Below are 1,795 nucleotides of genomic sequence, written 5' to 3'. Positions count from 1 at the left end.
TATTGTGCCCAATAGGTAGCCCCAAATATGTGAAAGGAAGCTCACCCACTTTACATCCAACACGACACGCCATTCTATCCACTTCCTCCTTTGAAACGCCCAACCCGTACACGAGGCTTTTATGATAATTAACTTTTAACCCCGAGATATGCTCATAACACTTTAAAACCTTCATGAGATTGCAAAAATTTTGGCGACTCCATTCACCAAAGAAGATTGTATCATCCGCGTATTGGAGGTGTGAGATCAAGACTTTATCGGCTCCAATTTCAACTCCTTTAAATAGTCCTGAATCTATGGCCTTTTTTGTAAGAATATTTAAGCCCTCCGCCGCTATTATAAAAAGGAAGGGGGATATTGGGTCCCCTTGACGAATACCCCTCTCGAGTTTGAATTCGTTTGTAGGAGACCCATTAACCAACACGGAGACGGAGGCCGATTGCAAGAAAGCTAAAATCCATTTCCTCTACCTATCACCGAAACCCATTTTCTTCATGATCTCTAAGAGAAAATCCCAATTGATACTATCGAAGGCCTTTTCGAAGTCGACCTTGAAGATGAGGCTTTTTCTTTTGCATTTATTTAGAAATTCAATAGCTTCGCTCGCAATAAGAACACCGTCTAGAATGAATCTACCCTTTATGAAGGCACTTTGAACAATATCAATAAGGCTCGGAATGACTTTTCGGATACGCGAAGAAAGAACTTTTGCTAGTATCTTGTAGTAACACCCGATAAGACGAATGGGACGATAGTCGTTTAAATTCAACGGGTCCATTTTCTTTGGCACATGGGTAATAAATGAAGCATTACATCCGTATGAAATCTCCCCGTTTTCTCAGAACCAACTCAAAGGTTTTAATAGGTCACCCTTGATTAGTTCCCAATGAAGCTTGAAGAATTTAAATTTGAACCCGTCCAGACCCGACGATTTAGAACACCCACACTCATTAACAGCCACCCACACTTCTTTTTCTGTAAATGGAACCTCGAGTGCATCAGATTCGGCTGCTGTAATGGTGTTTACACACGGTTGGTCAGTAGCATTTACGAACTGCAATCTGTTAGAATCCATTCGCTTAAACTGTTTCTCGAAGTGAATAAACGCATCATCTTTGACGTCAATGGGACTTTCATTCCATACTCCATCAATGACGAGACCCCGAATATTTCTTTTAGATTCCCTCCTCCGTATATATGAGTGAAAAAACTTGGTATTTTCATCCCCGTCAACCACCCACTTGGCCCTAGACTTTTGCTTTATCATGTTGGATTTAACTTTGTCCTTTTCAATCCATTTCTTTCTCACATCAATCTAATTAGATCTTTCATCACTTGTTAATGGTCTGCTTTCTGCAATGAGCTCCCATTTGACAGCTTCATTCATTAATTCACTAATTTCCTTATCAAGACTTCCAAGCAATCTTTAGCTAAGTTCTTTCAAGGCCATCTTAACACTTTTGAGTTTTTTACGAAAGACACAATCCGCCCGAGAACCTTCTACCTTTTGATCCCAACATTCTTTGATGATCTTGTCAGCGCCATCCAAATCAAGCCATTCGTCAAACACCTTCGCCGGTTTAGGGCCATAGTCAATCGCCATATCACGCAACACAATAGGGCAATGATCGGATAGTTTACGTTCTAAAGCCAACACCGAAATATCACCCCATGTTTGCCTAAACTTCTCGGAGACTAAGAATCGATCGAGTTTACTAAACTTGATGCCATTATCGCATATCCTCGTGAATCTCTTACCTCCCATAGGAACATCGATGAGTTTTGCATTCTCCAT

The 1,795-nt window shown here is 40.7% G+C and overlaps 1 protein-coding gene across 1 annotated transcript; it reads right to left on the bottom strand.

Moving 5' to 3' along the window:
• Positions 1 to 838: 838 nt before the first annotated feature.
• On the bottom strand, positions 839 to 1,267 carry LOC139900688 (uncharacterized). The gene has a single exon (XM_071883447.1). It carries the CDS (start codon positions 1,265 to 1,267, stop codon positions 839 to 841), a length of 429 nt encoding a protein of 142 aa, XP_071739548.1.
• Between the last annotated feature and the right edge of the window lie 528 nt (positions 1,268 to 1,795).

This window comes from Rutidosis leptorrhynchoides, chromosome 3 (assembly GCF_046630445.1).
Source record: "Rutidosis leptorrhynchoides isolate AG116_Rl617_1_P2 chromosome 3, CSIRO_AGI_Rlap_v1, whole genome shotgun sequence".
Classification (NCBI taxonomy): domain Eukaryota; kingdom Viridiplantae; phylum Streptophyta; class Magnoliopsida; order Asterales; family Asteraceae; genus Rutidosis; species Rutidosis leptorrhynchoides.
Note: the sequence above shows the minus strand (reverse complement) of the source record. Positions and strands in the feature narration are given on the sequence as shown.